Below are 22,349 nucleotides of genomic sequence, written 5' to 3'. Positions count from 1 at the left end.
TCAGAGCAATAGTTGTAAAATTGGAGATGGACAATGTTCAGAACACACAAAATTGGAGATATCACTAAATAGTCTAAATGGTTACTGAAAAACAGCACACAAATGGTTAATTCTACTATAAATGTATTCCAATTCACATACAATATGTAAGAACCATTCTGTAATGTACTGGGAAAGAAGTTTTCCAAGATATATGTACCCCCTGGAATGTTGATTTATTACATTTTTCATATTCCACCAACTGAGACCTCTTAGCATTTCCTTTGTCTGTATGCATATCATCCCTGAATATAACGGCACTGTGAACAAGTTGGCTTTCCAAGATAACAAATTGGGGCATTTAAAAAAAAATAACAATATGCTCTTAGTTATTTTAATAAACAATCAAATAAAAGCATATATACTGATATTAATAAAAATTATTTAACAACTTGTAAAATAAATAATATCATTTAACTTAATACTAGTACTCTGATTTCCATTATAAAGGTGGAATGATGTATGTTCAACACATTTTTACACTTATTAGAATTGAACAGTAAATTTAAATTTCAAGGCAAGAACACTGGATAACTGATACACTACTGGGAGTCAAAAAGTCGCAGATCAAGTTTCAGCGTGACTTCTCCAGAATCCACTTCATGAAGAGGTAGATTCTTTACAATTGGCCCTCTGGAGTTCTGCGACAGGTGAAGAATGTCTGAGATACGGACTTCTGTTCTGCCCAAGAATTCTGAAAAACATCACACAAGATTTTAAATGTAAGACTATTATAAATTATGTAATGCAACATAGTTCGAGGAAGAGATAAAATTGCAGATCTTGGAATTTTATTTTTAAATACGATTGACCAAAAATATATTATTTGAAATGCATTTAGGATGAGGGAAGTAAAATACCACAAGGTTTTATTAATGATGCATTATGTTTTAGTTTAAACAATCCTTCATTTTGTGAGGAAGATTTCTTTGTAAATCATGGAAATTGGTATATTGTATGTACATAAGGCTTTAAACAGTCACTTCTAAAATGATTTTTTTATCATAAATGGAAAAATGATGCATCACTACTATTTTTTCCCTAAAATAAACATTGTTACACATTTTAAGGTGGATACAGGATATTTTGTAAGTTACATTAGAAAAAGACAAAACAAATATAAAACTTATAGAGAATGTCAAGCATTTAAACAGCATCGGATTGATAAACCAGCTAAGTATAACTTTAACTGACCATCAGGAGTGAAGTGTCCTCTGTCCAGGACTGTAATACACAGGACATCCTCGTTGAGGTCCTTGACCAGGAACTGCATGGTGGCATTCCAGCGAGGGTCTAACTGCATGGTTGCATTCGCCGGGGGTGTGCGGTGTTCTTGAGATCCCATCGACACTTCACAGAACACCTCCCTCTTTCCTGTGAACCCTCAGATATTCAGTTTACACTCTGGTTAAAGAATAGTTAAATATAAATGTTGTGTTTTAATCTCAAGTTATAGTGTACATTTTACTACATCATTGTGCTATTTACATTAAGAAATCAAATCAATAAGGGGGATGAAAGCTAGTTTAAACCTCTAGACTTTTAAAATTAAGCTGTAAAATAAGCTCCTGTGAACTTTAAAAGTTTAGACAGTTAATAGACAACATTTAAAATATTCTTCGACTTGATGTTGAGTGTAGTTGTATATAATAGGGAACAGTTGTTACTCTAGTATCTCTTTTGCTTTTCAACATAAGTACTTTTACTGACTATCTTATTACAAGTTTGATTCCAAAATACCTTGCATTATTAACAAGAGCTATTGTAATTATGGTCCCAAAATTTCTTGATATCTAGCTAATAATATTGCTAACATCAATAAGTCACCCATAACTCACTCAAGTGATACCATGCAATATGATGATTAGTTTATTAGCCATCACTTCCTTGTTATTGTAGATTATATAACACTCTACCATGGAAATGTTTATCACGTTACTCCAGGCTAGGCTCAGATAATTGTTTATTAACATATGAAAATGGCTTACTCAATATCTAACAAATGTATTACAAAATTATTCTAATCGTGTAGTAATGGTTTTTAAATATATCAATATTGTTTACAATTTAATTTCTTCTGTAACTTTGTAAATATCTATTTTACTTTATATTTATGAACAACTCACTAGCAATATATCTATGTATTATCTTGATTAACACGCTTACCAAAACACCGGTCTGTGAGACTCCCTGGGAAATTTAACTTTATTGTATTGGCAACCCTGCTGCACGTATGATGTTGTCCACCACAATAGCTGCCCCTCCACTCAATCCCTTCCACTAGAATCGGTTTTGGCTCGGTCACAATTGTGCACCCTTGGGCTATCCCACGTGTTTCGGTTACTGAGTGCGAGTTGTAAGTCTGAGAAACCGGGTGTTTCTGTTCGTGTTCTCTGGATATGAGTGAGGCGTCTCATGAGTGAGGCGTCTCATTGAATGGGTGTTTCTGTTCGTGTTGTGTAGTTAGTTCTAATATGTCTGATCTGCCGTCAACAAGCAGAGATGTTCCATATGATGATCCTAGATCCACCGAACGTTTACTACAATTTTTACATGACATTGAAGAATGTGAAAGCGGTGGGGAAATTGACGACTCGGACCAAGATCCAAATTAATACCCAGTGACAGAGATGGCCAATCGTCATAGAGTGAAGAATCATCACCTGAATGTGCAGTTGAAGAACTACTAGAACGTGAGGATGAATTCTTAGTCATAGAGAATTACATGGAAGGTGATGATGAATTTTTTTGGGGGGAAAGATGAAACTATATGGATGAAAAACTAACCTACACCACAGAGAAGAACTCCACATGATATCATACAGGGACCCTTGCCTGGACTTACATTACGAAGCCGAAATTTAGGCCAGACTCCAAGTACATCCCAGTATGTCAAAATTTATTCGATCAAGAAATATTTAATGAGGTTGTTTGTTAGTCATACAAATCAAAAGATAGAAAGTGTAAGATACTCGTTAGGTGAAGCGACCAGTAAAGTAAACTACAAAAATACTGGTGCTACCAAAATTAAAGCTCTGATTGGCTACTCATGCTGAAGTCTATTTTTAGATGCTCTAACGAAAAATTTCTGTCACTGTTTTCAGAGTTTCACAGGAAGGCCAATTTTCAGAGCTACACTTTCCATGGAGTGTTTTGAAATACTTCTAGCGACTCTAAGATTCGATGACTTCAACAGGAGAGAAGAAAGAAAGAAAACCGATCCTACTGCTCATATCAGTTTTATTTTTGAGAAATTCATCACGAACTGTATTCACCTGGAACAAACATCACTGTAGACGAAATGCTAATATCATTTAGAGGAAATTGTGGTATTAGGACATACATGCCAAAAAAACAAAAAAAAAACGTGCCTAAAATCATGTGCCTAACAGACTCATAGACATCGTATCTAGTCAATGCTCATATACAAGGGCAGAAATACAGGTGGTGAGGAGCCAACTCAAGATGAACAAATTGTATCAAAGCCAACACAATCCGTCATCTGGCTGTGCAATGAATAGAAGGGACCAACAGAAATGTAACTGAAGATAATTGATTTACTACGGTTGAGCTGGTTGATGAACTTGGAGATCGGTCACTAACCTATGTTGGAACTTCAAAAAAGAGATACTGGAAGAGTATCTTCCATCAAAAGAACGAAAAGTTGCCTTGTCTACTTATGGTTTCGGAGGAACAGTTACCCTTTTATATGTAGCTCCAAAGAAAAACAAATCTGTGTTGCTTCTGTCCTCAGTGCACCACAATATTGCGACAGATGAACAAAAAAGTAAACAAGAATTTGTTGCTTACTACAATAAAACCAAAGCAGGAGTGGACCTACTTGATATAAAGTGTGCTGTCTATACCTCCAGTAGCAGGACATGGCGTTGGCCTCTCGCAATTTTTTTCAGATGATTGATATGAGCACTGTAAGCAGCTTTATTGTTTACAGCACATTCAATCTAACTCCTTTTCACCAGGTTTGACTTTGTACATGATCTAGCAATGGAGCTAATCAAACCTGAACTGGAGAGAAGACATGCTATTCCAAATCTGCCCCGTGACCTCAAGAAATTACTTGCAGACTTTCTCCGAAAACCTCAAGAAGACAATGTAGAACTTGATGACAAACTTCCAAAGAGAAAAATTTGTTTCAATTGTCCATCTGCAAAACGAAGAAAGACTGCCTATAAATGTGTAGTTTGCTATGACCCTATCTGTCTCGAATGCAGCAAAAATATTTGCGTGTCATGTGCCAGGAACCACTATAGAACTGGTCAAAAATTTAAATGTTACAACTCAATATTAATTGTACGATTTAAGTTTCAATTTTTAAAACATGTGTCTACATTGTTTGTATATTAAACACATTTCAATTGTAATTTTTGTTTTATTATTTTCACACATAATCACTAATTTTGACATTACAATGTTTTGTATTTAAGTAAACAATAAGGGTATTTCAGACCAGGTGTTTCTGTTAAGCTCAATAAATTCAAGATCTCAGAGACCGGATGTTTGTTTTAATGCCTACAAAAATATGAGGTCCCACAGACCGGATGTTTCTTTTACCGTAATCTCATAGACCGGATGTTTGTTTTAATGCCTACAAAAATATGAGGTCCCACAGACCGGATGTTTCTTTTAACGTAAGTGAAATCCATGTTTCGGTAAAGGTGTAAAGCCCATAATTCTTAAAGAAAAATGGCATGGAGGTTCTATAAGTAAATAACTAGCTGTTATGGCTAATCTGACAAAAGGAGAGAGTCAAGACAACAAAACATGTTCTATCAACCACTTAATACTAAGTTGGGTGTATTTAAAGTAAAATGTACGTGAAAATTTCACCAATTTTGTTATAAACTTATAATTTTTGATCTTTTAAAATTCTTGAGTGATGTTGGGTTTTATTAAGCTATTAGCTAAATAATGACAACATTTTTACACTAAAAAAATGTTATTGTCTTATAACTGGCTACCTAATTTCCAATAGCTTAGTTGGTGTGTGTGTGTGTGGAGTGTGTTCTTTGCTTGTCACAACCACAATTATACTAAACGAACTTACATTCGACTTAAGGTACACAATTTATATGTTTTCTGCTCCATAACAATAAATTTGGCAATTAAAAATGGATATTGTACGTGACACACAGCAGCTGTACTGTGGCTCAAGCAGAAGAGTCGCGTGTTTATCAGGGTAGAAAATATTTTCAAAAAAGAAACGGTGCACTAAAAACAAAAATCTTGTCCAAAAATCCAAAATTAAAGCTTGACACTCAACTGTTACATAGTTTGCCCCTATTTCAAATATCGAAATTGAGTTCAATAGTGGCTAAAAATCAAGAACCAATAGTTTAACTGTGATAAATTGATTTTCAGATCTACAAATTTAAATGAAGCCATCTTCTGTTACAGTTACTCTGAGAGAGTTGAGTGTATGCTTATACTTAAGGTTTTGCATACCTGTTGAACGTATCTTATTTCTGTTAACATCAGTGACCTCCACTACCACAATCCTCAGCATGCCAATTGGGTGTCGATTTCTAACTACATGTACATGCAACACACAGTGAAGAGAAGTTATGAGAAGCGTTACAATACAACAGAAGAATAAAGAGGCATAAAGAAACCAGTAACCATTGTTAGAAACATGCAAAACTCCACCATTTGCTGATATAACAACAAAGTCGTTTTCAAAATAATTGTATCAAAATTAACTTTTTGAAATGTGACACTGCTACCCAAATAGTTTCTTGTCATACTATGAATTGAGAAAATAAAAAATATATTTGTTCTTTCATACAGTAAAAACCAATTTATATTTTTGTCTAATCAATTCTCACCTGTAACAAATATGGTACTTCTTTTATTCCTTAAATGCCTTTACTATGCAATGAAAAATACTTTGTAGAACTAAAAAAACTGATAAAACAATTTGACTATTGGTTTTTCAATCTTTGTGAGCAAATAATCCATCGCATAACATGAATTTTATTACATTTGACTGCTTCCCAATTGAGAATTATTTTAACTATCAAATTTCTACAGAAACGTATGACTTTCAAATATTTACGACTTTATAAATAAACAGCATTAACAGTGATCAATCTATCCATATCTCTAGCTGAATATTGTACATTGATATTGTAGTACAGTTTCAGGAATATCCTTGAAGAATTAATAACTAGTTTCTTGACATAAAAACTTCTAACACATGCAGATTCTTCCATGGTTTAGCTGATGAGCATTCCATATGTATGCCTTTGTCTCCATCGATATTTTAAAAATACATTGTCAACATTTATCAAACAGAGGTGATCTCAATAGCTAATCAAGCTCTCAAAAAGTTTCCCATAAATTATTTACATTTCATTTTCATAAGTTATAAGTTTTCACTTGATATCACTTTTCTTGTTTCTCTATTTGTGGTTTCTCTTAATTCCATGAGCTGGAAATTAGCTAGGCAAATATCATCTGCCACACCATGTACTCCAATAATTTAATATTAACAAAATTAATTCATCTTTCAGACAGCCAAATCAAATCAAAATCAAAAATATCTTTATTACGTTATCATCAAGATAAGTATAGTGTCATACAATATTACTGAGGAGCAAGTACAATTCTGAGTAATTTTTCAAAAATCCGGTTGAGTTTGCCAGCTCATGAATTCTTCGATGCTGTAGAAGAGTCGATTGAGAAGCCAGGTCTTCAAGTGACGAGCGAATTGTTGTTGATCCACCTTTTTCAGCATCTCTGGCAAACAGTTCCACATTTTGGCGCCAATGTAACTTGGCTTATGTTCAGTGCTGCGGAGTCGGTGCACAGGAAGGCAGTAGTCAAGGCAGTAGCCAATGGCTTTACTCAAACGTAAAAATGTTTTTGAACAGCATTATGAGCATTATAACCAATTTCTATTGTAGGTTTTTGAATCAAAGATATTTGAAAGCAAGTATGCAGTATTATTTGTAAATGAGTTTTTATTACTTATCTGTTCACTTCAGCAGATCATTAGACTTTGTGAGAGATTATTTGGTTATCTTAAATTTGTTTATCTTTTTAGCAGTGGCTAATCCTGCAGTTGAGTGATGGAGTTAGGATGTTACAATTTGCACTATAAGTTGACTTCCAAAATGTGTATGTCACAATCTCGTGTAACCTTTTTTCAAAGTTCTTGGCTTTCAGATGTTCCATTAACATTATTTTCTGTTTTATACATGCTTTGCCTCCTGGATTGGTATGTGACTGTTAATTAAGTAATGTTAAGTACCTTTTCGTTATCAATCCAAAATTTTTTGTCCATAATGACAAGTTTCGGGAGTGCTGTCTCATTATTAAAACATGTCATCAAGTAGGTAACGATCGAACAACTTGTCAAAATGAATAAAATTACACATAACATAAGTAAATAAATAAACAAATACACACACAGAATAACTCAACACAACAAAGAAATTGGATTTTAGTTTAGTGAACTAAATATATCACTTGCACAAGATTTTCCGCTGTACACATATTATTACACAACCCAATACCTGGGTAATAACTCTGACTTTGAACTTGAATAGATGTAATCAGCTAATTTGTTATCTGGCCTTCCAACATTGAAGACTGGGATTATAGTCTATCAAATAAAATGGTTGAGTTGAAGTTTAATTCTTCATTTAGGATATGACTTGGGGATTATTTTGTTGCATTTTAAATCTCTTAATTTTTGAGGACATTTATAATGGGGTCTTTTTTAAATTTGTGTAGTACTCTCAATTTGTCAATACACCATGGTTTCGTTAATCAGATGTTCTACAAACTTGGACCACTGTGCCAACAGTTTTGTGAAGGTTTAGAGTAAATCGTTTAGGGAATGAATGATCAAATTGTCTGACGTAAGACTTGATAACCATCAATAAACATTTTTATCATTTTTTAGACGCCAAATTATTTTCTGCATCAAATCCTTATTTTCAAAAAACATATTTATAGTAAGAGTTGGTTAATAATATACTGAGAGTTTGTTGACTATTCTGGAATGCCACAAAGCACTCTTTGGTTTTCAAGCTGTTTATTATTAATATAAAATCTATCTTTAGCTGTAACATCCAGCTGTATGCTGATGATGTTTTCTCACTGTGGATTTTAGTAGTAACAGAAAATTTAGTTCTGTTATCAGCCACTGATTATGCTATGGAATGGATTGAATTTAGCTGCATAGCCCTAAACCACAACAAGACATACAATGAATCCTTTATTCCTTTTTACAAGATGATAGGACAATGTTATTGGGAGAAAATGCATTTTCTGGGATCTTGGTCACACCATAGATTCAAATTTCATATTCTCTGAGCAAATAAACAGTGTTGTTTCAAAAGTTAGGAGAAGTTTGGGTTTGAGATATAGATGATTTAGTTTTTAACAACTAATATTTGTATCTAATGATTTACAAATCCTTAGTACATCATTATCTGGAATAGGGATTGAGGTTGCATACTATATATACAACAATTAATGCTGTGCAGAAGATATTCCTTTCATGGATGGTCTGAAGGTTTCTTCATCTGATGTACAATAGGAACTTCAGCTCTCGTTCTTTCAGCATGTCGTACTGTGGTAGACTTGTTTTTCTATGGAATTCTACATAGTCACAACCTTACAAAGAAAAGTACAAGTTTCAACATAACTTTTATATGAGATCCATTTTTTGATCCTTATGTGGAGTATGTGAACTACTGGCATCACAAATGGTTTTACCAATTTAGATTTTTACAAAGAACTCTGGCATGAAGTACGTGCTGTAACTGTGTGACCTATTCTAACTCTGTTTGTTTTAAGTGACGTTTCATTTTTCTGAAGTGCTGGATGTTTTGCCTCAGGCCTTTGGATAATTAATTGATTTCTTCAAGAGTTCTAGGGTTCAAGTGAAACTGCTCAGTTCGAGGATGGTGAAATGTAAGAATAAGTGAAGTTATTACTTAAAAATATAAAATTAATTATGGATTCCCACCAACGCGAACGATGGGTTTTTCAAAACATATCAACATTCACTATAAATCATATTCACTGTAGTCTGATAAGATCACAGTTATTAAGTAAATACAAATTTTCACATCACATTACACAAAAACCATACACTTTCTAAAAACATCTTTATAAATGATAATATATTACTTATAAAAAAAAAAAAAACAACACATTCTTCCCAGAATCAACATTAAAATTTTATTTTATTTCATTTCAACAATATATTATTATTCTTTGAGATTTGGCTAATTTTAGAAAATAATAAAACAAAAACATAATGATGCAGGTGTAAGTTAGCAACATGTCCGATCCATGAATTAGAGAAAATGTACAGCTAGGGTTAGTGAAGAAAGCCTGAAAAATCATTAGTAAAAGCAGCAAGGCACATGTCATGATGTATATGGCAGTGCCAACAAATAGTTAGAAGGCTGAAACACACACACAATATTTTTAAATTATTAAAGATGGTGCACAGGATTAGTTACAAACGAAGTGACAATCCATAGTAAGAAAATAAAAGCTATATTATAATAGATATAAAATGTAATTTCCCATTGCGTTTAAGAAAATAATGTTAGTGTTCGCATAGTTTATCTAAAAGATTTAATAACATGCATTAATAGAGTCAAGTTTCCCAGTTCATGCCAAGTAGACAGTTCCTTGTCTCACCAACATGAGACGGGGAAGGGGCCTTCAGTCGACTGCCCTCCACCACGACCACCAACACTCTGCCCACAGCACCGAACCTCTGTTGTTCTGTGCAACACACATCATCACAGCCACGATAATCACAATTAACTAGACTAACAGTGAAATCATAACAAATATTTCTTTAATCACAGTTGGAAGAACATACATCTCGTATGGTAAACCACTTGCAACTGCTGAGTATAAGGAAATCCTGCAATAAAACACTTTATTCCATAAGACAAAGTCTAAATTTCCTTCTATACATCACTTTAAGGCTGATAAAGTATTTTAGGTTTATAAAATTCTTGACACCTGATGGATTAAAAAAATTATTCCTACTGAATTGTTCACATTTTACATGATAATTCGTAAACATTTAATTTCCTCTGTAACAAGTCACAATTATGATATAATTACTTTAATAATTTTGATTGGTTACAGTTCTTTATACTTCTTTAAAACCGTTTGCCTTATATTTCATACCAAGTATATACAAATACAGCTATTTATACTTATTTTGGTTGCTTAGAATTGGTTAAGATTTATATTCATATATTTAGTTTTGTATTCATAACTTATTATATCAATCCATTATATCTATTATATGTAAACATTGTAGTAAGGAATGATAATAAGCAATGATAGAAAAAATATATTTGTAAAGGCTCATTATAAAATTGAAAGATTCTTTACCTATAATTATTTATTATAATTATTATTATATTGGGAAAATTGTCTAAGTACATTAAAAACAGCTGCTGTAGTATATGTAATTTAAAAATAGAAGTTACTAAATTACAAATAACTTCTTAAGTAATAGAAAATAAGTTATAGAAAATATGCAAGTCACTAATATTTATCAAATTATACAAATATTTTAGCTTTAAAACATTGGCTGCTACAGAATTGTAGTAAAACTTTTTAAGGAGCTGAATTTTTTAAAATCCCAATGTGTTTACCTTAGAAATGGAAAATACAATGATAAAAAAATTTTTCAACAATTAAATCATATATTTTATGACGTCATAATTTATAGCAGGAATTCCTTCGCTCAGCACCTGTAAAAGGAATTCATAAACATAGTGTAATTTGTGTGTAAAAAATTTACCTTTAATTGTTGTTGATTGAAATATGATGTCACAGTATTGTTGTAAAGGTTCAAGGTCGTAATCACTGACTTCATTATATGTGCAGGAATTCCTGCGTCCAGCACCTGAGCGAGCCCAAAATGCTCTTCCGTCAATCATAGTGGTGATATTGTTGAGCATTAGTCAAATGTAGTTTATGTTCAATGGACACACACAGTAATACCACTGTACACACCAGTAGTATGAAGAAAATTCCAAAAATTTGTACTATTTACATATTTACAAATGCTGCTGACCTCCCTTTTTATTGCACTTATTCTTGAAGTTCCACATGGTGCTTGTCAAAACAATCCAAAGCACACAATGTTGGTTCTCCATCACATTGTGCACACATGTATACAGCCATCTTCCTCTTTCCTTCTTTCAGGATGACATCTTTTGCCCAGAAGTCCACATTGTTTGTCTATTTGGAAGTTTTCCAGTAGCGATTGATTCTTATAGTTCCCATGTGAAGCATAATACCTATGAACACTTTCAGTTCTGGTACTTTCAAATCTTGCCACTTATTTATTCTTGAATTTTCAGTCAATGTTGGCTTTTAAAAAACTTGAAAAGCATATCTGTTTGTTTTTTGAACAATGTTTTCAAGAAAAATGTCGTCAAGAAGTAGGTTAAACTAATCGATTAGCTTGTTGTCGCCTAGTACCGGTACTTTAAACCTATTTTCTCCAGTGAATTCTACACGACGAAAGCCCTGTGTAGAAGAAGCCCATGAAGGATTGTAATGGTCAACATCATCGTCCAAATTATCACTTTCTTCCCCACTCAGTTCATAATCACTGTCGTCACTTGATTCGGGATCACTGTCACTAGGGTTTGTAACAACGAGATTTTATCTAGACGTTGAAGCAGCCATACTTTACGTCTTTAAAACTAAATATAATTCAGTTTTTACCAATACACACCCAAAAATAATGAACACAACATGCGAGCTCGGTGACCGAAAGGCACCAACCAGAAACTGACGCTACATGAAGGTTAGGCTAAACGTTCCCCAAGCAATACTAGCTGGCAGCTGATGCAATAGTTGTATGTGGGCAAAAACGTGGAAAATCCTGCTCGCATCACCAACTTGACTGCTCGGACCGCAAGATTTTCTGCTCGCCGCACTCAATGTGTTAAATGTAAACTTTAGAATTCATTTGTGGTTATAATAGACAAAAACTTTTGTCAGAGTGTGTTTCAAATTTTTAAAAGTCACAATAAAGTTTTATTTGGTTAATTAAACTGAGTAAAGTTTAGAATTACCAAATATGTTCTGTATTACTGGAAAAAACATTCAAAACCTTTTTGAATTGCTAATATCTTTACAAATACTTTGAGATAAAATATCTTTCAAACTGTCACAATGAATGATTAAATAAAAAAATATTATATAAGAGCTCTATAGTGGTATACATACTTGACTGTTGGCGCTGTAACTTGCATTTATCACTATGTGTGACCTCATCTTGTGCTTGTTGAATCTTGCGCAGCCAAAGATTGCGGTCACTGGAAGAGGCAGCAGACAGACTGAACATGGCCCGCATGTGTTCCAGCCTCAGCTCCACACTCTCCGCAGTCTCAGACCCGGTGTGAACCACCACTTCTGACAGCATCAGTGGCTACAATTTATGTAGATCTAAAATTAATTTTACTCGTGCAGTGTATGCATGCAAACAGTAATGTCTGTACTGTAATAGCCTATAATAGCAATGTGTATGCCACATTATTTTTCTTCCACCTTAACTAGGACTCTAAATTTAGATGAATGCTTTTATATCAATAAAAAGCATTTTCTCAACTTTATACCAAATAATCAATTTAAATAGTTTTTGAGTAAAATACTTTTTCGGTAGTAGTGGTGGTTTTTCTTTTTCATTGGACTTTCGTTGAAGTGGCTTGAAACTCGTTACAATTCACCAGGAAATTTTTCAATAATTTACTGCTTTAAACCTTATAATGTTATTCGTAAAACAAAACAAAACACATTAACACAATACTACTTGCTTTGATAAACTATTAAAATGTTATTACTTATCGCAAAAAAAGTGTTTGAAACAAAAATAAAATATAAAGAATTGGATTACCTATTACTTTAATAATAGGTTTCTAATTTGAGGTGTGATTACCTATGTATGTAACTTGTATGTAAGAAATTTAATTAGGCTAAATTAAAGTACTCGTAATTAGAAGTGTGCAGAATCAGACTAGCCAATTTTTGTTAGTCTAAACAGAAAATCTTTTGTATTACATTAACAATAAACTTTTCCTGTGCAAAGGATATTAACATTAATTATATTAGAAAAACAGAATAATATAGATCTAATTTAGTATCATATTTTAGTAAAGACAGTCAAGTCTTTACTGGTGGATATTTAAGTCCACCAGAACATTTAAAATAACATTTTATTTGATATCAAATTAATTTGCAACATTAGTATGGATCTTTTAGGACTCAAGGTAGATTTATAATAAGCCTTAGGGGATTATGTTTCAATTGGTGTAGACTTATATGTAATGATGAAATCTATTGGAATTTATAAAGTAGTTAAGCAATATTTTATAATTGCTTAGTCAAAATTAATTGATGTCAGAATTAGAGTTTTTATTTGTTGTTACAAGGGTTATCCAAAAAGCAGATTAATTTTCGCTCTGTAGCCACTAGGGGCGGGACTATCACAGCCATTTTTAAGTCAGGGTGTTTCTCCATTCAGTGGCTATCCTGCTGTGCTAGTGAGAGGTTACTATCACTACTTCTTGTTTTACAATATCCGTTAAAAAGATGTGATACAATCGAAAATCCTACGAGTTGTAATGTGCAGTCGGTAATAGAGTTCTTGTTGGCTAAGCAGAATAAACCAATTGAGATTTATCGTGAACTTTGTGAAGTTTATGGGACTGATGTGATTACTGAAGGTGGAGTGTGGCATTAGGTTTATTAAAAATGGCCGAACTAATGTGCATCATCACTTAGTTTTCCTCAAATTTCAATGAGTTTGTTACAAGAAATTATTACGCATAAGTTAGGTTACTATCAGTTTTATGCAAGATGGGCACCGAAAATCTTAAGAGAAACCCATAAAAATTTGCATATGACCGCTTCATTGACATTTATGAACACTTATGAAAAAGATGGTGACTCGCTGCTTAATCGCATCATTATAGGAGACTAGACTAGGGTAAAACACGTGAATTACGATGCAGAGCTTTAATGATGAACTACGGATGGGTATGACTACCTGGTTGAAGTTTCAGGCAGCAGAATTTTTTTACGCTGGAATTTCAAAACTACTTTACCGCTATGATAAATGCCTAAATTTGTATAGTGACTATGTTGAAAAATAGTATTTTAGTGTCACTTTTATATGTATATAACACAATTTTTTCCTGGTGCTTTCATTTTTATATCAAAACAAGATCTAGCCTTCGTATTTGGTTTATTTCAAAATACCTAGCAGAGGATAATTTTTATTTTAATGTTCAATTTAAAATGTGCATTTGTTATATATTACACATTTATTTTGAACTTAAAACATTAAGCTTTTGGAAACTATTGTTTAATTTAGATAATTATAATAAAATTTGGACTGTGTTTTCTAAAAATTGTATTACTTTTTGATTAGCCAATAAAAAAAATTAAATTGTTACTTTCAAACTGATACTTTGATCTGAGAAATAAAACTTTTCTATTTAATTAAAACTGAATTGCATGAATAGAATCAATGAACATGATTTTGTATAACTATACATTTTTACATGAATCCAAGGTGAATATTATTTGGATTACCTGTTTGTATATCTTGAAGCGGACGTGTGAGTGACGTTCAAAAGAGAATGGTTGACTCAGAGGGCGGCAAGGTTGAGCCAGCAGGAGGAAGTCATTCAACAAGAATCCCACAAGCTCTTTCCCACTCTTGGTCTGCCAACATTAATTAAATCGCTAATAGTTTAACTAGATCACAGTACAAAATCCATTTTGAATATGGTAGAAAAAGCCAAACTGGATACAATATTAATTCTTAAATCCATTGAATTTCTTACGAAAGTAGATGAGTTTATTGAATATTAAATCAAATTTCTAAGTATTCCTCCGATGGATGGATTGTCCTACAAAAAAGACAACAAATCTGATTACCTTTGTGAGTGAACCGTAGTGAATGAACTTCCTAGGGCCTACAGAGTTAGTGAGTGAGTTGAAGACAATTCGCTCATCCAGACCTTCACAGGATACATGACTCTGAAGCCATTCCAAGCGATCTGAGTTTTCTTTTTCCCTCACACCCTCATTCACCTGTAAAGTTCACATGTCAGGTTTAGTAATAACCTACATTTTCCTTATTAACTATCTTAAAACAGCCAACAATGTAGTAAAACTCTACCACAATGTCACTATTCTGCATTCTGTCGGTGAAGTATTTTGAAGAATAAGTGAGTTGTGAAATTATTTACTTATGAGTCGAAAAATTTAAAACTATTACTGACACCATGAAGTTTTGCACCAGAGTTAACAATAAAACATTGTGTTATGATTTTTATATTTTTTCAAAGCTTTTGGGCGTTTTCAGAAAACCGAAGAAGACTGTATGTAAATACTGAACTCGTTGCTGGTTAATAGGTGGTTCCAAATGTTGAAACAATTGCTAAACTTGTTATGTGACAGTAAGTAATTTATATTTACAAGACAGTCATTTTCACTTTGTATCGTTCCTTCAAACTGAGACATTTTATAACTACAACACATTTTCCTTTGCAGTTACACAATAAGAAGTTTTGACTATCATATACTAATTGTCTAAACAATAACACTAACATTGGCATTCAAACAGACAGTAAATATAAATAAAAAGAAAACTTAACTCACAATGAACTATTTCCACTATAATTGGATTTTCTTTTGAAAATATATCTCCAAAACTTGTAGTAAGAATATCAAAGGTTGATTTATTAATCTGTTGATAGAAACAGCAATGTTTTAGAAGTGGTCATTAAATGTTATATTTATAAACTAAACGAACAATATGTTATACCTATTTTTACTTCAATATTATCAAAAATAGTAAAATTACTGTCTTATTCATCATGAAGTAAAAGAACAAAGATTTTTCTACATCTATTTTGAAGATTGCAAGCATCATTTCTAACAATGGTGAACAATACATGCCTGAATACAGAACTCTTCTGCTTTAGCCAGTGCCTCCAGGAGATAAGCATGGTCTGGGTGCTCGGGAGGGGTGAATTCCAGGATCTGCAAAAAAGTGTTACTACCTTGATCATATTGCAAATCAAATAGGTTACAATGTGCTTAGTGGTTTTGTGCTTAACTCCCTACACTGCCAGTATAAACTCATAGAGTTGGTATGGTCTAGTTAAGAATGTAGTTATTAAGAAGAATTACACCTTGAAATTGGGTGAATTGGAGAAACTCACTGATGAAGCAATAAATAATATAACAACAGACGATTGAGACATGTAATATATGTAGAAAAATTTCCAAAAAGCTGACTTAACAGCAGTGTTCCCTGGACGTCATCATGTAGCTTATTGGGATAAACCTGGATGATACCAGTGAAGAATTTGATATTAAAATGTCTAACAATGTGTAATGTAGCCTTTACTCAGATTCCTAAAATGTGTTTAGAGTTATCTTTTTGTACAATTTAAGTTAATGCTTAAAGTTGAGTAGCAGAAAGGGCTTGACAATCCAAACTCCGCCTCTTAATTTAATAAAGACATTTTTTCATTTCATTTAATCCTTTTTTCTATTTAAATGTATATATTATACCACAGCAACAAAAATAAGTCCAATGATACTAATGGCATTTCAATTTTAGTTCAATCAGTATTATAATACATCAAGTATTTTATAATTGTACGCTACGCCAGAAGCGCAGATGAAGCACTGGTGGCAGTGATATTTCTGATCAGTATTCAGTGCCTATTGTCCAACATGATCTATGCAGGGTGTTGTTATGATCCAAAATGGCCTTAGTCATCTATATGGGTTTCATCTATAAAGCTTACGAAAAGTGTGTGAAACCGCGGGAAACAGCTAGTTTGTAAATAAAAATAAGATAAAAAATAATAACACTTCTGAAAAAATCTCCAACATAAACAATTAATGGAAGAATTGTTGAAAGGAGTTTTGTGTATAGGCTGGTTTTGTGGTGGTATAAATCCATAACGATTTTCATCATATTGTACAAGTTTGGAATCAGACGTTTTATTATCCCAATACTCCCACTCATCGTCTGCTTGTGCTTCAGGCAGTATTCTAGGCCTAACAGTACCTGTTGCTGGAAGTTACTGTCCAGCCTCATCACTATCATTAACATCGTCATCTAAATCACAATCACTTACTACACTATTGTCCTCAGAAATAGTAAAATCAGGATCAATATCATCATTGTCACTATTAAAATCAAGCAGTGTATCCTCAATGACTTCATCATGTAAAAAATTTGCATCACCAAGACCTTGTATCGATGATGCCATTTCAGTTGAAAATAAAAAAAAATCACTTTACAAATTTGGTGAGAGCTAAAATATCATAATACACCTGCATCTATTCATAAACAAGCGACTTCAAATCAAATGTTTAATCAAACATCAGCTGACACTACAAGTCGTTAGTAGGCTGAAAATAAACAATATGCAGGTTTGCAACTACGCATCTGAAATGATCCCGAAAGTGAAACAATTGAGAAAGATAACTTGTGACTGGTTATTTAAAACTCTTTCACAAGATCTACTCAAACGTTACATCAAACAAATATGTGTCCGAATGACTTTTTTTTATAGATATTCACGTTGCAACAGATGTCGCAGTAAGTCCAACTTTGGATCAAAACTGCAGAAATGGTAATATCGGACTGAGATCATTTATGAACCCCAAAAGTTTAATGTTTCAAGCATTCTAAAAGCAAATAGTTAAATGAGTATAACGAAAAAAGTTAGACTTATGTGTGGTCTACAATAAGCACATTCCTCACAACAGAAGTTACAGAAACTGCTGATTTACAATAATCCTTAACACAACAAAATGCAATATAATCACTCTGATTTGCGTTATTTTTATTAAATTCTATGACATTAACTGAGCAAGCACACTAATAGGTATATTACTTTATTTCTAAGCTTTCACAAAAATATTATTGAAAAAATTAAATATTTTGTTTTAAAAATAATACAACAAATCTAATAAGGTATTTTAACCCTTATAACGTCACAGACGCCGTATGGCGCATAGACAAACAATCTCCAAACGGCAAAGACGCGGTACGGCGCATCGACACAAAACTGCGTCTATAGCAAATTTAAGTTCCTTTTAAATCCGATCAATGTCACTAACGGTATGTGTCAACCATGTGTGTGGGTTATTGACCTATGTCAAGCGTCAAAATATAGCTGTCGCGTTACATTGTTTGAAACAATAGACGCGGTGTCTAGACACTCTCCCCGCCACACGGCACGGGGTATAATCAAGAATAAAAACAAGTTTTGAGTGTTTTTTCAATAAAGAGTTTAGTTTTAGTTTGATCATGTTTGTTTTTATTGAATTTTTGTGTTTGGAGAAATGTAGAGGTAAAACAAGGATGTACAACAAAGCGACGCACCAGCTGAACGGGCGGCGAGACTCTGCAATCACGTTATCTACTAGACCGCTCGACTTTGACCTCTGTCTGAGGATGGGGAGGGGTTTGCGATAAGACAATTCCTGTTTTATATTGACGAAATATTGTTCCACGCTAATCTAGTAATCAGTAGAAGCAAAATGTCAAATAACGATTCATGTCTGAGTGTGGTCGGTATAATCCCAAAGTACCGTGTTCATTATTAGTGATAAATAACATGTCTCATAACATTGACGATCCTGAGTACAGTGACTTTATAATTTTATAATTTTTACTTTTTTATACTTACCATAATTATAGAAAGTAAAAATAAAAATGAACTTTACACATTTAAATTTTTTTTTTTTTAATATTGTGCAGTTTGCTGGAAGTCGTGAAAAGATATACTGACGTTATAAGGGTTAAAGAATTTCAGAAACCCAGGTGCACACACAAAATATATAGAGTTTTGTACATGTAACATGATTATAGGTTTTGTCACTCAGTTGTTTTACTAAACTTAAGGAATAGAATAATCATTTAGTGTTGAATGGTTGGAGTGGCCACCACATGTAAACTCCAAAATTACCTTCTGTATGAGGAGGGGATACTTGGTAATGCGCTGCATGGGTTTGATGAGGAAAGAGCTGAGGGGCATGCCCTTGGTTCTCGGGTCAGTCTGACAACGTCTCACCAGACCTCGGAAGTCCTCACTCTCCTCTGTCAGTTTCTGCAGCACTGCAGCTGCTGTCAACTGGCAACTGCAGAACCGCACGTACACTGTCATACGTGGCAGCTGCAAACAGCATGACAATCATATACATACCATCATCTTAAGTATTTGATTACAAAGGTTGTTCTGAAAGTTTTGAGACTTATGGAGAGTTTTATGACTCTAATATTTATGAATCTAATTACTAATTTCAACTTCCATAGAAAAGCAACAAACGCTTTTTAGATTGAAGAATAACCAAAAGTTGCTCACAGTTGGATGAATAATTTTGTACTCCATCCATTTTGTCTGAAAACTAAAATTTTTGCAGCAGTGTGAAAAAGGCATTGCTATGGTACAAAATTTAAAGACCTAAAGAACTTCTGGAAAACATTGTTCATTGTACCAATTAGCTTTGACAGTCCTTTCCCCTCCAGCTTAATAGCCTTCACCAGCTCCATACTTTTGAAGAAAACAGTGTACATTACTTTCTATCGAACATTGTTACTTGATCATTGTGGGAGGTTGACTTGTCTTCAAACAACTGTAAGTGAATCTCCCCTTGAGGTGAAACGTTATTAAATGGTATGTACTTTTTATCACCAGCGACAATTTTGGAAATTGTGTAACATCATGAGGAACCTGTCCGAAAAACATTTTTTCTGACTTTTACAAAGTCATGCAAGATGATTCACACTAATGTGGTTCCAACCCCTAGCAGCAATCATTATATTAAATTAAATTGCAGTGTCTGCCCTCTTGGATCGTAGTGCACATCTGATGGACATTTTCTAGAGATACAGCAGAATGCAGTCTTCCTGAATGTTTATCATCTTAAAGTGAATTGCAGCTCCTTTGAAATTCAGAAACCACTTGCTTTTTAAATTGAAAAGGTTGACTTTAATGAATCTGTTGCTAAGTATTATCATTATTATACATGCTTAACCTTTATCTTACATTATGACACTTCAAGATGAGGAACACATTCCAGTTCTCGAAATGTAAAATTTCTTTAACAAGATATAATTAATCACTTTTTTCTATTATGTGAACGAATTCAAATAAAACTGACTCTAAATTGAAAAACTCTTACTTAAAGACAAGCCGATCATCAAAAACATAATCATAGCCATCTCTACACACCAAGGTACAATTTTACTTTTCATTTTGTACTTTAAATATAATATTTATTCAATATCATAAAATAGAACATATCCATTTTTGAAATGGTAAAGTTTCAGTAAAAACAAAAATTAATTTTCTTAGTTGAGGCTAGCTTTAAAAATATGACACTTCTTATTAAGACCATCCTTGTTTTCAAACTGAAGAGCAAGCCATTTAATTAAAATATGTGTCGACTCATGTTCAATGCCTTAGAAAGTAGGAATTGGAATTCTTGGTGAAAAATATATTTTTATTTACTTACATTCTCACAGAGTATGTCTCCGATCATCCTGATTACTCCACCCTCGCTCATCTCTCTCCGAACTCGAAGAGCTCTGAAATTTTAAAATATTGATGATCTATGGATTATTTTTTAGTTTTACTTTTAAGCATATCAATATAATAACAGTACTATAGTATACTGATTCAAGTACTATCAATTGACTGGTTTATTAAATTAAAGCACTGCACGTAATTTGGTACATAACTAAATAAGGCATTTCACTGTATTATTCTGGTCAAGTAACAATCTCATGATTTTGCTACATTATACATTAAAGAATTTTCTGTACTTTTTTACATAACTAAACAAGAAATAAATATCATAGGAAAGATTTTACATTTTGGCTAAATCTGTTACATTTAAGGAATTTTATCAGTTTTGGTTTGGTATGATGTTTGAAATAACATTTTGATCTTCACTCGTAAGTTTTGCAGATTTTTATTTTGTTGCTCAAAAGCATTTTTTTGCCCTCATCAACTTTTAAACATAGAAAAATATGTGTTAAAATTTCATTTTGAGTTCCTTTTTAATTTAAATGAAGTTACTCAATTATAACTGATATAAAACCATAAGATTTTGTTTATATAATAAAAAAGCTTTGTATGCCAAAATATATTTTTACCTTTTAACTTACACGGTTTAGCTACATGAGTTTATTATTAAAAATAAATGTTTTGTCATTGTGAATCACAATAAACAAATTGGTTATGATACACCAAATATTGGCTTTAAGGCACTGTGTGTCAAACCTGTACAACACTCCATGACACACTTTTTGCATTTGGAGAACACTCAAGATGTGTACAATACTATTACATCCAAAGTTACTGTGTGACAATACTGCAGTTTGTCTCCAGCTAAAAATGTATGTTGTGAAAAATATAACTATTATTATAGGTAGCGGAAAACATTTTAATATTATTTTTCATGATATCATAATAGTTAAGAGTATAAAAATTATATTAATTGGTCAATAAATGAAATAACAGACCACAATGTCCGAAAAAAAAACAAATGCAGAGAATTTACAAATATATTCTACTTATAAACTACACTTCTTGAATGTTTATAAACACAATTTTAATATGATTATCCATTTCTTACTTATTTCCAAAATACCCATCACAGCACCACAAAACAAAGCGGCCTACTTCAGTACTAAGATGTATGACAGTCAAACAGTAGCAGCAGATGGCATAGCTGAAATTGGTGCGACATCATTGACATTGACAACCACATTATACTGCTCAGTACAGTTAGTTATTTTGGCCAAAAGTACTTTTAAATTATTATTAACGATTTTATCTTTATTGTACACATAATTCTTACTGGAACAACTATTTGAGGCATGATCCGACAGCCAGGCTCAGTATTACCACTGACAACAGTAGTGAATATTGTTGACTGTTACTAACCTCAGTGAGACATCTAGATTTGAATTGTTTTTGGATGAGATTATTTAGTAGTCCACAAAAACTATCAATAAATGGTGTACCATTGTGGGACACTATGGTATATTTAACATAAATAATGTCTGTCCACGTGGTCCTGAGACAAGAACGTAGCCAGTAAAACATTTCTGGGGTCAAAAAGACTGATATTTTCCCGTAATAAGGCAAGTGCAGTCAACCACTCATTCCCCATTTTGTTCCTTACAAAGTTCTTGACCCGCTTCAATGTTTACAACGATCTTTCACCAGTACGTG

At 32.8% G+C, this 22,349-nt stretch overlaps 1 protein-coding gene across 5 annotated transcripts in view; it reads right to left on the bottom strand.

Annotated features, from left to right (window-relative positions):
* Window positions 1-359: 359 nt before the first annotated feature.
* LOC124359078 (intersectin-1) overlaps window positions 360-22,349 on the bottom strand; it is a 131,505-nt gene continuing 109,515 nt past the window's right edge. For 3 of the 5 annotated variants that reach the window (XM_046811502.1, XM_046811499.1, XM_046811497.1), the window contains 9 exons: window positions 20,623-20,695; window positions 19,074-19,280; window positions 16,036-16,119; window positions 15,010-15,165; window positions 14,662-14,793; window positions 12,295-12,496; window positions 9,724-9,810; window positions 1,234-1,413; window positions 360-733 (listed from right to left, as the gene is read on the bottom strand). In XM_046811502.1, coding sequence (XP_046667458.1) covers window positions 582-733; window positions 1,234-1,413; window positions 9,724-9,810; window positions 12,295-12,496; window positions 14,662-14,793; window positions 15,010-15,165; window positions 16,036-16,119; window positions 19,074-19,280; window positions 20,623-20,695 — 1,273 coding nt within the window. In that variant the 3' untranslated portion in view covers window positions 360-581. Of the gene's footprint in view, window positions 734-1,233; window positions 1,414-5,502; window positions 5,587-9,723; window positions 9,811-12,294; window positions 12,497-14,661; window positions 14,794-15,009; window positions 15,166-16,035; window positions 16,120-19,073; window positions 19,281-20,622; window positions 20,696-22,349 lie in introns of all 5 variants that reach the window. The other 2 variants (XM_046811498.1, XM_046811501.1) reach the window with 2 other exon arrangements.

Source organism: Homalodisca vitripennis, chromosome 4 (assembly GCF_021130785.1).
Source record: "Homalodisca vitripennis isolate AUS2020 chromosome 4, UT_GWSS_2.1, whole genome shotgun sequence".
In the NCBI taxonomy this organism is placed as follows: Eukaryota; Metazoa; Arthropoda; class Insecta; order Hemiptera; family Cicadellidae; genus Homalodisca; species Homalodisca vitripennis.
This window is presented reverse-complemented; position numbering and strand designations above follow the sequence as displayed.